At 35.8% G+C, this 13,720-nt stretch overlaps 1 protein-coding gene across 1 annotated transcript in view; it reads right to left on the bottom strand.

Annotated features, from left to right (window-relative positions):
• RNF17 (ring finger protein 17) overlaps positions 1–13,720 on the bottom strand; it is a gene marked incomplete at its 5' end in the record, with an annotated part of 44,258 nt that overhangs the window by 11,107 nt on the left and 19,431 nt on the right. The window contains 6 exons of the mRNA XM_040455598.1: positions 1,922–2,090; positions 3,330–3,446; positions 6,944–7,000; positions 8,483–8,608; positions 10,812–10,892; positions 12,315–12,434. Coding sequence (XP_040311532.1) covers positions 1,922–2,090; positions 3,330–3,446; positions 6,944–7,000; positions 8,483–8,608; positions 10,812–10,892; positions 12,315–12,434 — 670 coding nt within the window. The remainder of the gene's footprint in view (positions 1–1,921; positions 2,091–3,329; positions 3,447–6,943; positions 7,001–8,482; positions 8,609–10,811; positions 10,893–12,314; positions 12,435–13,720) is intronic.

The raw sequence follows: 13,720 nt of genomic DNA on the forward strand, positions 1-13,720 counted from the left end.
CCCCCTTTAATGATAAACCTCTCCTTCAAAGATCAGCTCCAATTTTACAAAGCCCTGACTACTACTAATCGTTGGTTTCTCTGTGATCCTACGGCACTGTGAACACACCTTTAATGCAAGCTGTTATTTTCATACTGAACTTAGTTTTCATGCCCCTCTCAGCAAGCCCACTAGTTCTTATGTGCAGAACTATATTTGTATTCCTAATACGGTATCTGGTACCATATTGCTTGGTAAAAAATCTAATGAATGAATGCTACGCTTGAGTAAAACTGGAAAAATTAGTATAGTATCTACTTCCCTTTTCTTCGTACACTTTTAGATTTCAGGGTAGACAGAGCATACTTCAGGCTCCTGTCTTCTTCTACTTCCACCCCTTTCATTCTGTATGTTATCCTACATAATCTCCACAAAAGTGTAGTTGTGGGCAAATGGTATTTCAATACTACACAACTCTAATGTACAAAGATTTTTATGAAAGAGTTGTAAACAATTTCTTGAGTTTATAGAGAAGATTATCAATGAAACAGTAAAGAATCTCCTCTAATAGAGCGGTCTGCATAGTAAGCAATTGACTGAATCACTGTTAACAGTCCTTCCAACTTTTACCATTTCCAGCCTTAAAAACATGGCTGAAGTTTCATCTCAAAATAGAATTAAAAACAAAACAAAACAACAACCCAACCACCTAGTCGTCATGTTATTTTAACCTACGAAATAACTTTTTAATAGGCATTTGCTTACAAATCAACTTGTACATATGCATATTAAAAAAAAACCTTTTACTGAAGGATAAAATACCCACAGAAAATGCACAATATATGTATAGCTCCATGAATAATCACATTACACACAGTAGGTTTCTGTGACTTCCCTTTAGACAAGAACACAATGAGGAAGGAATTATCTCATCCAGGCTATAAATCTGAGTTTATAAAAAGAAAAAATCATGAATTTATTTGTCACTCCTTCAACAAATGTTTATGAGCACCTAACTTGCACAAGGTGCCCTTCTAATTGCTGATGACACAATTAGGTACAGAGAGTCCCAACTCACAGTGCTTTTTGAAAAAGCAGCAGTACGCATGAGGAAAAATGGGGCAGGGGAGGGTGGCGGGCAATGCTACCTTCTATGGGGGGGGGCAGGGAACACCTACAGTGTGGGCACGGTTGAGCAGACATCTAAACTGCTATGTACAGTTTGGGGGAAGAACAGAGGGAAAGCGAGTGCTGTTTATCAGCCAAACATGAGTCACAACTAATTAAAATCTCATTGAGTAAAATCAGGTAAGATTTTAGGCTCATGCTTTCCTTTGCTTTAGCTTATCCTCTGATACACAAAATACTAAGAAAAAATACATCTCTGTATCACATAGTGATAAAAATGTATAGATACCACTCTTGGTTTTCAGAAATTGTCAACACCAGTAATGAGATGCATTTTTTTCTTAAAAGAATCACATATACAATAAAGATGGGTAGGAATGGATTAGAAGGAAAATATACAGCACTATTTGACCTATCCTGACAAGACAGGACACAATCTGAGTGCCCATATCCTACTTCAAAATTACCAACTTAGGTGGTTTGTAATTAAAATTAATGTCATTTAGGTCTGAATGACAACTTTCACAATTTGAGCTAATGGTAAAAGCTCAGGCTTAGAAAACTCATCTTATGCAGTCAATTTTCCAATGCAGACCGGGTTCTGGAACATGGAAATGCCCCAAGGCAGTTACTTCCCTTCATCTAGAAAATGAGAACGACACTTCATCTACAGTGTCTTGTGGATTCAAAGAGATGGTGCTTATAAAGTGTACAAGTATCAGTTAACATTAGAAACAGCCCAGCCTCAAAAGTCCATTCAAACAAAACAACGGTTTTATTAAGGATCCTATTATACTCAGAAAATTTAGCATACCTGTTCTAAAATCCGTCAGCGGAGGAAATGTTTCCACATTCTTATTGAACCTCCTCAGTGCTTCGTTAAGGCTTTCAGACTCAGATTCCCAGCTAACTCCACTGTCATCTGTGTCACTATGCTCGTTAAACAGATTACAACTTTCTACAGAATCAAGGCAAATATACACCTAAGTGGGGAGAAGGGAAGGAAAAGACTTTCGAATTTTGTAATTTTTAGTATCCACTTATACGGACAAAATTATTGCAGCAGGCAGTCTGAACAAGGGCCTTGATGATCCCTTGTACAGTTCCTCTCCCACATCAGACCAGCGTTGATCTTTGTGAACAAGAGAGTGTGACAGGAGTGATGACAGGTTACTGCTGAGATCAGAGCATCAAAGACACGTGGCCCCTGTCTTGGTCGTATGCTCTCCCTGCAACTCTCCTCAGGGAAGCATGCGCCATGTTCCCAGCAAGCCCACGGGGAGGCCCACAGGGCAAAGCACTGAGCCTCCAGACCACACCCAGCAGAGTCTTTTTGGAAGTGGGTCCTGGGTGCCATTTCTACCACCAACATCTCCACAGCCCGTCAGCGAGAGATCCCGAGCCAGTACCTAATTAAGTAGCTCCTGGATTTCTGACTCTCATGTGGGTTTTGTTCCAAGCTAAGTTTGGGGTAATTTGTGATGCAGAAATAAATAACTAATAGGAAAAGAAATCATTACAAAAACCAACTACAGCTGTATACTATTTTCTCTGATGGAATTATATAGCAAATTCTTCCGCCTGTGAAAAACGGTTTACTATGGAAAAGAGCTGAAGGAACGGCCTGAGCTACTTAATTTGTCACTTCTTTCTTGTTAGGCAAGGTCATGTAATTGAATTTTCTTTAGTGAACTTATTTATTCAGTCAGTATTTGTTGAGTGTCCATTATATAACAGGCAGCATTCTAGTTCTGGGAACACATCTGCGACCAAATCAGGCAAAAGTCCTAGTCTTCATGGAGCTACATTCTAGTAGGGTGAAGCAGACAATCATAGTAAGAAAGGGACACTGTGTGTTAGAAGACGATAAGTGGCATGGAAAACAGAGCAGGGTGAAGAGCAGCTAGAGTTCAGTGTGGGAAGAAGCCACGGAAATGAGATGTTTAAGATTTCATAGATGGAAACAGTTCTGCCCTAAAAACCTAAATATTGATATAAACATGACTAAAGCAACACAATACTGGAAACACAGCAACTGCCTGAAAAACTTGCTTTATTAACAAATGTCTGAAGAGGAAATGACACAGTGGGCAAACTGGAGGTCACTGATTTTCAATTATTTAAGATCAGGAAGACAGAAGTGTGAAGAGTTGATCCTCGAGTTTAAGATCAAGACTGCCTGTTTTATTTTTAACCAACAACCGATCATTTAGACCACATACCTCATTAGGTGAGACCACATGTTTAACTTGAACAGCATAGAGTTCTTCTGGGGGAGGCAGAGAGGAAGGCAAGTATGGTGGTAAAATAGGAGTTTCTATTTCAGACAAAAGCAATTCCTAAAGCACCAAAAACAAATTCAGATTTCAGAATAGCTATTACAGAAATCCAATACATTCATTACAGTGCCAATTAATTTTCAATTAGCAGAAAGGAAGCTCTCTTAGATAATGAATACCACAAAATAATTTTGTTTTAAGACCAAAATGTGAGTAAAGATCTTCAGCACTCTTTTGTTCCTCCAGTTAAAAAATTTTTTTGTGTGTTTAAAAACTCAGATGAATTTTTTTTTTATGTATACATATTTACATATACACACAAAACTCTGGAAGACTGGCTAACAGTTAATGGTAATTGTCACTGCTTAGTGGGACTGGGGCATCTGATGTGTAGAAAGGGGACTTTTTTTCTATTCACATTTCTACAGTATTTATTTTTAGAATAAGTATATACCTTATAATAAAAACTAAAATAATATATGAAATGCCAAAGGAAGATTCAACTTAAAATCGTCAAAAAAAAAAAAAAAAAAGTGTGCTGTCTTTAAACTCTAAAAAAGCATAACCAAAAACTAAAACTTATGTGATTCCCAAGAGGATCCTGGCAGTCAGCAGTTATTAAACTCAAAGGTATTATAAAAATGTGGATGTTTTTAAAAAAATTCTTTTAATGTTTATTTATTTTTGAGAGAGAGAGAGACAAGAGAGAGACAGTATGCGAGCGGGGGTGGGGTAGACAGAAAGGGAAACACAGAATCTGAAGCAGGCTCCAGGCTCTGAGCTGTCAGCACAGAGTCTGATGCGGGGCTTGAACTCACAAACCAGGAGATCATGACCTGTTCCGAAGTTGGATGCTCAACTGACTGAACCACCCAGGTTCCCTTGGGTGTTTTTTTTTTTTTTTAAAGAAAGCTTTAAAAGATTCTTAAATGTAATAATTAGCATAAAAAGTAAAATAATCACATTTAAATTTGTAGATTAATTTATTAATATTTAACATTTCCAAACTGGTGGCAAAACAGAACAAAATCTACCTGAACCACTTAGTAGAGTTCAGCAAAAAGTGACTATGACTGCTAAATTTTACTGATTTGTTACAAAGCACTTGACAATAAGTTTGCTATTTTTATAATCATAGGAATAAAATTCTACTTATTAATAATGAAACTTTCATTAAAACTCTTCCTGCATCAAAAAGCACAAGTGACAAAAGAAAAAAAAAAGACTTCATTAAGATAAAAAATTTTGGTGCTTTAAAGGACACCATTAAGAAAGTGAAAAGACAACCCACAAAATGGGAGGAAATACCTGCCAATCGTATTTCTGATAAAGGACTTATATACAGAATATAAAGAACTCTTACAATTCAACAAAAACAACCCAACTAAAAATGGGCAGGAGATTTTTTCATTCTTTTTTACCTTTATTTTCTATTTTTTTCTGGATTTATTGAAATATAATTGACATATAACATTGTATTAGTGCAAGGTATACAACGTAATTATTTAATACATGTATATACTTTGAAATGACTACCACAAAAGGTTCACACCAATAACCTCATAATAGTTATAAAATTTTTTTTCTGATAAAAACATTTACTATCAACTCTCTTAGCAACTTTCAAGTATACAATACAGTGTTGTTAACTATAATCACCATGTTGTACATTACATCCCCAGGACTTACATCTGGAAGTTTGTATCTTTTGATGCCTTCATGCATTTCCCCCTCTCCTCATCCCTTACCCCTGGCGACCACCAATCTGTTGTATCTGAGTTCAGTTTTGTTTTGTTTTTTTAGATTCCATGTATTAGATCATACCGTATTTTTGACTTATTTCACTTAACATAATGCCTTCAAGATCCATCTATGTTGTCAAAAATGGCATGAGTTCCTTTTTATGGCCAAATAGAATACTATTCCAGTGTGTACAAACATACAGCCTCACACCACACACCCTACATCTTTATCCATTCATCCGCTGATGGCCACTTAGGCTGTTTCCAGGTTGTGGCTATTGTAAATAATTCTGCAATGGGCATGGGGTACAGCACACATTTCTTCAAGACAGTGCTTTTGTTTCCTCTGAATACATGCCTAGAAGTGAAATTGAGAATGACAGTTCTATTTTTATTTTTTGAGGAACCTTCGTACTATTTTCCATAGTGGTTGTACCAATGTCCATACCCACCATGGTGCACAAGGGTTTCCTTTTTCTCTACATCCTCACCAGTACTTCTTTTTGTCTTTTTGATGATGGCCATTCTAACATGTGTGAGGTGACACCTCATTGTGGTTTTGATTTGCATTTCCCTGATGATTAGTGATGTTGAGCACCTTTTCATGTGTCTGTTGGTTATTTGTACATCTTTGAAAAAATGTCTGTTTAGTTCCTGTGGCTACTTTTTAATCAGATTGTTTATTATTTACTATTGATTTGTGTAAGTTTTTATATATTTTGGATATTATGACTTATCAGATAGTTGATTTTCGAACACTTCTTCCCATTCTGTAGGCTGCCTTTTTATTTTGTTGATGGTTTCTTTTGCTGTGACGAGCTTCTTGGTTTGATATAGTCCCACTTGTTTAATTTTGTGTTTGTTGGCTTTTGCTTTTGGTGTCAAATCCTGGGAAGAGTATTTGAACAGAAATTTCTTCAAAGAAAATATACAAATGGCCAAAAAAAGAGCATATGAAAAGATGCTCACCATCATCAGTCACCAGAGAAAAGCAAATCAAAACTACAATGAAATACCACTTCACACCTATCCTAGGATGGCAGGGCGGGGGGGGGGGTGGGAGTCAGATAACAAGTGTTGATAAGGATATGGAAAAAAAAATGGAACCCTGGAGACTCCTAGTATAAGAGTAAAATGGTGCACCCCCTTTGGAAAACAGTCTCAAAGTTCCTTAAAATGGTAAAAAGTCACTATATGACTCAGCAATTCCACTGGTAGGAATCAGGTCCATATCCAAGAGAAGTGAAAACAGATGTCCACATAAAAACTTGTATGCAAATGTTCACAGCTTTATTCACAATTGCAAAAAGGTGGAAACCCAACTGTCCATCAACCGATGAATGGATAAACAAAATGTAGTATATCCATGTAATGGAAAGTTATTCATCAATAATAAGGATACATACTGCCACGTGAATGAAGCTTAAAAATGTTATTCTAGTAAAAGAAACTGTGTTACAAAAGGCTACATATTATGTGATTCTGTTTATATAAAACGTCCAAAATAGGAAAATCCAGAGAGACAGATTACTGGTCTCCAGGAAACTGGGAAAGGACAGTGACTCCTGTTAGTATGGGGTTTCTTTCTGGAATGATGAAATGTTGTGGAATTAAGTAGTTGTGATGATTGCACAACTCTGAATATACTGAACACCCACTGCATTGTACATTTTAAGATGGTGAATTTTATAGTATGTAAATTATATCTCAATAAAGCTGTTATAAAAGAAAATGCTTATTGCTTCCTGATCTTATATTAGATCCCCTGTATTGATGAAGTATCCAAGTTTCCAAAATGTTTGGATTGTAACTTACCTCAAATCTTATTTCCCATCTTTCATCCTCATACTTTTTATCATAATCTGTTAGTTTCTGAAATAATAAAGTATTGTTAACTAATAAACCAAATTCAACTATATAATATTTTTAAGGCACTTTCATATTTTGTCCCCACAAAAACTGGGTGCATGTCCTTGTTGGCATTCATGCAGTTATTTTGGGTTAACTATACAAAAATCTAATGTTCTGAGTAATCTTCATAGTGCAAAAAGAAGAATCTTCAAAATCATGTTAAACACACGTCAATGGTAATTATAGCTACCCTTGAACAACATGAGGGTTAGGGGCATCGACCCCCCACGACACACAGTGGAAAATCCACATATAACTTTTTACTCCCTAAAAACATAACTGTTGACCAGAAGGCTTACCAATAAAAAAAATAAAAAAAAACCAGTTGATTAACACATATTTTATATGTTATATGTATTATATATTGTATTCTTATTATAAAGTAAGCTAGAGAAATGTTAAGAAAGTCATAAGGAAGAGAAGATACATTTACAGTACTGTAAAAAAGTCCACACATAAGTGGACCCACGCAGTTCAAACCTGTGTTGTTCAAGGGCCAACTGCAAAGAGTAGGAGTTCTTACCTCTTCTTTTAAATGTTCACACTGAAGAGTACAACGGGAGGGGAGGGACTTAGTAATCTTTATAAAACCAGTTTAACAGATGGAACACCTTTCATACAAACACATGAGTACAAATACACAGGAGCACACATACACACACCACACACACCCCTCTGCTCAAAAGAAAAAGCTGGCAGTGAGAATTACATGTACAAAGTAATATCACATTTCTAAGTGTGAGAAATAGTTTTCTATATTGAACTGAACATTCAGTATTTGGTTGTGTCCTGTCATGAAAATGAGTATTTAAAAATGTAACAAGTGAACTGTAAGTCTAGAAATAAAAAATATCTTGCTATATAAAATGTTAATGTTATTATTTATGATGGATTCCCTATTGCCAGTAAGTATTTATGGCATCTTGCAATGTGAAAACATATCTATGACAGGCTAATTATGTTTTTTAAAATATAAAAAACAGAAACACTGGAAAACTGAAAGGAGCTATTTCTTGAAGCTAAGCTTAAAATCCAGAAGCAAAATGGGGAAAATGTTAAAATGTCAAATAAATGGAAAAAAAAATTTATCTGGGGAGAGAATCCTTTTCTGGCAGCGAATTCTATTAAGATTTGTATGTATATGTTCAAACAGCATATATATAAAACAACATTAGATCCTGGATGGTCTTTTCACTAGGTTTGAAGATACAGAAACATTAAATGAATCTTAATGCAATTAAAGTCTTTTTTTTAGGACATTTAGGACATAAAGCATGACGTAGTGTATTGTTTCCTCAACAGATAATTTAAAAATTCTCTATATTCTCTTAACATATCAAACACAACCATATTGAAGACTCAAAGTGTAAGGCAAAATATGACATTTTATCCAGAATCAGTTTTTCAATAATTTAGGTTCTTATAGAACAACAGCTCACTTACTTCTTTCAATATCTCTTCAGAATGCTCAAAAGTACAGTATTTATGGTAGGCCATAAAATAAGAAAGTGACATTCCATCAAAATAGAGATGAATCGATAATTTCCCCCATGGGTTTTCAGGTGATTCCTGTTTAATTTCAATAAAGATTATTATTATAAAATAAAGTCTGTTTGAAGATTCAAAGTTTATAGCAGGCAAATACGATATTAGAGTTCTGACAATCACAGTTTTACCAGTTTGACTAGTGGCTCATTTCATAAAATTTTCTTCCTGGCATTTTGGCAGGTTATAAAACAGTAATTCTACTATTACAGTTTCTGTAAAATATATTTACATGTAAGATAGTTTGTTAGCTATTTACTAGAAAATTACATCATCTTTAAACAATACTAATAATTTACACAAATAGAAGGAGAAAGAAAAGGTATGTTCAGAGGTAAAGAAATGAAGTTTTGTTAAAAATCCAAAAATGACAGAATCAGAAGACATCAATGACTGTCTAGAAGGAGGAGTTAGGATAATGGCTTAAACTCTTAAGTCCGCTCAGCATTATTAGGTACTGAACATGTACGTAGCTGATAGGCTGATCATTTTTCATTTATACTTGGTACCACCTTAGTCCAAACTCCTGTCTCTACTGAGTTTCTATAATTGCTTTCCAGCAGACCTCCCTGCTTCTATCTTTTCTACTCTCTAGCTTTTCTCAGTGCAGCAGAGTGAAAATACTAGAACGTTAAAGGTAGATCATGTCACTCCTTTGCCCAAGCCCTTGAGTTGCTGCCTTTGTCAGCTTGACAGCTGAAGCTTTCACAAACCTCTCCCCCACCCCCAATTCTTTTCTATCGTGCTCCTTCTGCTCCAGCCCCAGTGGCTTCTCTGCCAGTCCTTGAACACCCCAGGCATGCTCCAGCCTTGGAGCTCTCTGCACTATTCTCCAGACATCTCATGGTTGGTCCTCTCACCATTTTAGAATCTTTACTCCTATCTCATTTTTTGCAGTGTGGCCTCCCTTGACCACTGTGTTTAAAATGTTAACTTCTCCCCTGCCCCACTTTCCCCATCAGCCCTTCCTGCTTTGTTTTCTTCCTAGCACTTACCACAACCTAATATACCTTGTATTTTATGTTTTTTATTTTGTTTCCCACTGCTGAAATGGAAACTCCATGAAGGCAGACATCTGACTATTCAGTCCATTGCTGTACCTCCAGGTTGAGACTAGAGTCAGTCAGTATTTCTTAGTATATAAAGTCACAGGAGCAAGTCTGGGTAAGGTCTGTTATGGCAGTAAGGGCTGTAGGGCATGCACATTCATGGTTTCTGACAATTTAAGCAGCCTTGGGTATACTATGAATTGTTCTCCTGTGTTAAGCTAAACAGCAAAGAATTTTGATCTCTATCTTACTGCCATGATTTTCCACAAGGGCTATGAATAACCGGAGAGGGGCTCTTGGTACTAACATCAGCAACATTAAAGCTTCTGTACTGTTTTATATAAGTAGGTCTGTGGCTCTTGTTAAGTCTTTATCATCCTGTAGTCAGTCACCTTTCATACAGAAATACTTTCCTTACAGTGTTTGTATCGTTCTACTGGAATCCTCAAACATAGCTGCAGATCAATCTCATTACCTCACTGCTCAGAAACCTCCAATGGGCTCCACTTATTCACCTCTACCTCTCTTAAATCCTATCACCACCACTTCTCCTCACAAAACCTCTTTTATTCTAGCCAAACAGTTATGCTATTTCCTAATTGTACCGTGCCTGGTTCTGTTTCTTTACGCTTACTTATGAATTCTATTCCCCTGGTCAGGAGAACTTTCCCAACTTTTAAGGGCTACCTCACTTACCATCTCTAAGTTCCTATTACACTTACTCTTTTTACCAGTCACTTGGCTCTTGGCATGTCACTTTGTAGTGTGAAGTTTTTAGGTTTATATCTTACATCTAGTTGTTTCACCAACTACATAAGGTGTTTGAGCACAGGGGCTCACCTGCACCTCACACAGTGCTACGTACATGGTCACATCCTGAGAACTACTATGTATATTTATAAACATCTCCAATTCTTTGATACTGCTCCTTATCAGATTGTTAATAAAGACTCTTTCAGATTACTGACTTTAGTGCTTATGAAAGTTCTCAGGAACTTGCTCAAAATTAGATTTAAAACAAGCCTAGAAACCAAAGTGGTAACTTTTCTATGTTAGTGAATAAGTTATATTCAAATAGGAACATTTTTCATCATTAAAATATCCCTCAAATTATGTTACCTACAACACATTATGGCCAATAACTTAAATCAACAATATATGCCTTGAATATAAATTACCATAATGTGAATTTCCACCTGTCTCTTCGAAAGCAGTTCCTGAAGGAGTTCTATTGCATCTGGTTGCCAGACATTCCCAACCTATTTGGGATTAATAAACTCAGATTCTTTCACAGTTTCACAAAATATGACAGAGCAGAAAGCAAATGAAGTTATATAAAAGTAGCCATAAACAGGTAACGGGAGACAGTAGTATAAACTACACGAGCAGTTTTAAGAGAATATCATGGCCACATGAAACTAATAATTTGTCTGAGCTTCCTTCCCTCACTACAGTTCTCTCTTAAAGCATTTTAGGCTTTAAAAATAAAAACCTACATTAAAAACAAAGCATCACAAAAATTTTTTTTAAAACACCAATATACCAATGTGGTGCTTGGATAATGCCTAAAATAGGTATTTCTTAAGGAGCAGTGATTGTCGTGTTTTTTTTTTAATTTTTTTTTTAATTTTTTATTTTTTTCAACGTTTATTTATTTTTGCGACAGAGAGAGACAGAGCATGAACGGGGGAGGGGCAGAGAGAGAGGGAGACACAGAATCGGAAACAGGCTCCAGGCTCTGAGCCATCAGCCCAGAGCCTGACGCGGGGCTCGAACTCACGGACCGCGAGATCGTGACCTGGCTGAAGTCGGACGCTTAACCGACTGCACCACCCAGGCGCCCCATGTTTTTAATGTTAAGACATTCATGTGGCAAAGAATTGGGGCCTCCTGCCAAAAGCCACGGAGGAGCCTCAACTTTCCACCAATGCCACGTGAAAGCGATTTGGAGGCAGATCCTCTATCCCAGTGAACCCTTCAGATGACTGTACATATTCATGCAGTTTTACTAGGGGCTCTGAGCCAAAACCACTCAGCTAAGCTGATCTTAATCCCTGAACCACAGAAACTATATGAAAGAAAAAAAAGTTTATTGTTGATTTAGACTACTAAGTTTTAGCTTAATTTGTCATGCAGCAAGAGATAATTAATACACCACTTCTTTATCTGATTTCCAGCTTCAAATCTGTTGTGATTTTATTTGATGAAGAAATAACTAAATTTTAACAGTCTTACACTTACCCATCTATGAAGATATTAGGTCTCTTTACTTATTCAGATTTTTTTAAATGTTTATTTTTGAGAGAGACAGAGAGACAGAAACAGAGACAGAGCATGTGTGGGGGAGGGGCAGAGAGAGAGGGAGACACAGAATCCCAAGCAGGCTCCAGGCTTTGAGCTATCAGCACAGAGGCCAATGCGGGATTCTAACTTGTGAACTGCACAATCATGACCTGAGCTGAAGTCAGATGATTAACTGACTGAGCCACCCAGGCGCCTCTCAGATTTTTTTTTTTTTTTTATCCTTCAGTTTGATTTTGTAGTTTTCTTCATAAAGGCCCTTTAGCTGTCTTAAGAAACTTATTTCTAAGTATTTTATTATTTTTGCTACAACTGAAAGGGATTGTTAATAAAAAGACAATATTTAAAATTAATCATCCTACAAATTACAATTTACTCACAGATTTGGTATTATAGAGCTGGCAAGGAATACAAAACTGGGGTATATCAGGATATAGTAAAATAGGGTAAAGGTGACATTGTGGAATCTTCTCGGTGAATCCATGATCTAAATATTGTACCTGAAACAGAACAAATAAAATTTATAATTTAAATTTACTATTAAAAACTAGGGGCCAGTAGGGACTCTTAGGTATTTAAAAAAACAGACATCCTAGAAAGAGATCAAATGGATTTGAAAATTTTCCAGAAAAAAAGAAACACTGTATTCCTTCATTCCATACAGTGTATTAAATTTCAGTCAAAAGTTTTTTTTACACATAAACCAGATTTTTTTTTAACAGAGTCTTCTGAGATTTACAAATTCCTTTAGAATTTCTTTTGAAGATAATTTGTTTTGTTTTTCCTAAGTATTTTAGAAGCACTGGTTTATATTTAATAAAGGAGTATACTGGTTTGTTTTCTTGTTGAATTTTAAGAGTTCTTCACACATTTTGGATAATAGTCCTTCATAAGATGTGTCTTTTGCAAATATTTTCTCCCAGTGTGTGGCTTGTGTTCTCATTCTTTTGACATTGGCTTTCACAGGGGAAGTTTTTCATTTAAATAAAGTCCAGTTTATCCCTTATTTTATGGGTCTTCTGTGCGATATCTAAAAAGTCATTACCATCCCCAAGGTCATTGAGGTTTTCTCTGCTATCTTCTAGGAATTTTATAGTTTGTGTTTTACATTTAGGTCTATGATCCATTTTGAGTTAATTTTTTTGAAGAGTGTAAAAGTCTGGGTCCAGGTCCATTTTTGTGTGTGTGGATGATCACTTGTTTCTGCAGCATTTACTGAAAAGACCATCTTTGCTTAGTTGTTTTGCCTTTGCTCCTTTGTCAAAGATTAGTTGACTATATTTTTGTGGGTCTATTTCTAGGCTATTTTGTTCCATTGCTCCATTTGTTTATTTTTATTTTTCTGCTAATACCACAATATCTCAATTACTGTGACCTGATAGTTAAATTTTGAAGTAAGGTAGCATCAGTCCTCTGATTTTGTTCTTCTCCTTTGTGTTGGCTATTCTGGGTCTTTTGCCTCTCCCTATAAACTTTAAAATAAATTTGTTGATATCTACAAAACAACCTGCTGGGATTCTGATTGGCATTGCATTGCATCTATAGATAAATCTGGGAAGAACTGACATTTTGACAATATTGAGTCTTCCTATTCATGAACTAGAATATCCCTCCAGTCATTTTGTTCTTTGATTTTGTTAATCAGTTTTGTAGTTTTCCTTGTATAGATAGATCTTGTACATATTCAGTTAGAGTTATACCTAAGTATTTTGGTTTTTTTGGGTGCTAATGTAAATGGTATTGTATTCTCAGTTTCTTTTTTTTTTTTTTAATTTTTTTTTTTCAA

The sequence above is a fragment of the Herpailurus yagouaroundi genome, unplaced genomic scaffold, assembly GCF_014898765.1.
Source record: "Herpailurus yagouaroundi ecotype Mexico unplaced genomic scaffold, PumYag 59, whole genome shotgun sequence".
NCBI classification, from domain to species: domain Eukaryota; kingdom Metazoa; phylum Chordata; class Mammalia; order Carnivora; family Felidae; genus Herpailurus; species Herpailurus yagouaroundi.